This window comes from Atta cephalotes (genome assembly GCF_000143395.1).
Source record: "Atta cephalotes unplaced genomic scaffold scaffold00050, whole genome shotgun sequence".
NCBI classification, from domain to species: Eukaryota; Metazoa; Arthropoda; class Insecta; order Hymenoptera; family Formicidae; genus Atta; species Atta cephalotes.
This window is the reverse complement of record NW_012130114.1, coordinates 91666-93111: the sequence shown is the minus strand read 5'-3', so window position 1 is coordinate 93111 and position 1446 is coordinate 91666. Positions and strand designations below refer to the sequence as shown.

At 36.0% G+C, this 1446-nt stretch overlaps 1 protein-coding gene across 1 annotated transcript in view; it reads left to right on the top strand.

The window, feature by feature from the left end:
* The window catches only part of LOC105622908, a 3073-nt gene extending 1839 nt beyond the window's left edge, over positions 1–1234 (top strand). The window contains exons 3-4 of the mRNA XM_012204316.1: positions 201–614; positions 725–1234. Of these exons, the coding sequence (XP_012059706.1) occupies positions 201–614; positions 725–1234 (924 nt within the window). The remainder of the gene's footprint in view (positions 1–200; positions 615–724) is intronic.
* The last annotated feature ends 212 nt before the right edge of the window (positions 1235–1446 follow it).

The window sequence follows — 1446 nt, the reverse complement described above, 5'->3', positions numbered from 1 at the left end:
TCTCTCTCTCTCTCTCTCTCTCTCTCTCTCTCTCTCTCTCTCTCTCTCTCTCTCGCTCTTTCTCTCAGTAGAGCAATAAGTGAATTTTTACCATTCATATTATAGTTACTTTATTAAATGACTAATCAAAACTTGTGTAATATTGCAAAAATAAGTGCAGTTAATAAAATTATATGAGTTTTCGTTTTGTTTCGATACAGAGCTTGATTCCACACGGAAGATTCGTCAAAGATCGTGTCAAGATCGAAACGTCGTGCAAGTTTCAACAAAAAAAGTCCTTTCTGGATAGAGTTTTGAGTAGAAGAGAATCTTCCAGCAAAGAAACGGACAAGAGAGAAAGATATCGTTGCAAAGATAAAATTTCGTCGAATTCAGCATCATCTTTGGATACGGAAAAAGTGCCTACTTACGACGACGTATCCGATCTGACGTCGAAACAGGATTATCAGGCATTCTTAACGGACGAGGGCGAGGAATTGCCGGAATATAATCATCCTCCTGCACCTAGGCCAATTTATCAAGTAAAATTGCCCGTGAAAGATCAAAATGAAACACAAGAATTTTACGATGATGTTAGTGTCTATCAAGAAGGGCATAATAAAAATCCTCAGCAGGTAAAATGTCGACTTACGATGATAAGAATTTGTTTGTTTCATTAATAGAAATGTGACTTCCTTTAATTAAAATGTACTCTCTTTCGATAGCAAATAATCTTGTTTTACAGTCAATACGGGATTCATGTAGTACGAAAGTAAATGAATTCAACGCGATATTTGATACAGAATTGGAAACAAATACCCGAGAAAAGACGGAGCATTATCAGTCACCAAGAAGCGACTTATGTATTCGCGACGATGCTGATGAGAATGAACAATTGTACGACGATATAGCGTTATGGGCCGACTTCACGGCACGACAAAGAGACATTATCGGCAAGAGAGAGACCGAAGATACTAAATCAGTCAGTTTGGACAAAAAGGCTTGGAATCGATTTGCCGTCAACCGAAAATCACGAGTCACGAGCGATTTTAACTGCTCCACCGAATCAAATAAACAAGACGGTAACGAGGGAAGTGATGAAATCGAGGATTCGCCTGAGAATAGTGGAGCGATCAAACGAAATACCTTTCAAAAATTGATCAGCAGAATGGAAAACTCTCTCGCTAAAGTTTCCGCGAGAAGTCCGTCTTCGCTCTCAACGGGCAAGTCAAGTGTATCAAGTAATAGCTCGTAAAGATTGAATTTGTGTCAACTTTCACGTCTCGTCTCGAAAGAATCTATATATAAAATATACAATTTTAAAATTAGATTCACTATACATATAAAAGATTAATAAACTTATGCATGTAATATGCAAGTGAGCAAGTAACATAAAGCGAATGTATTTAATAATATTATAGTAATTATATATATATATATATATATATATATATATATATATATATA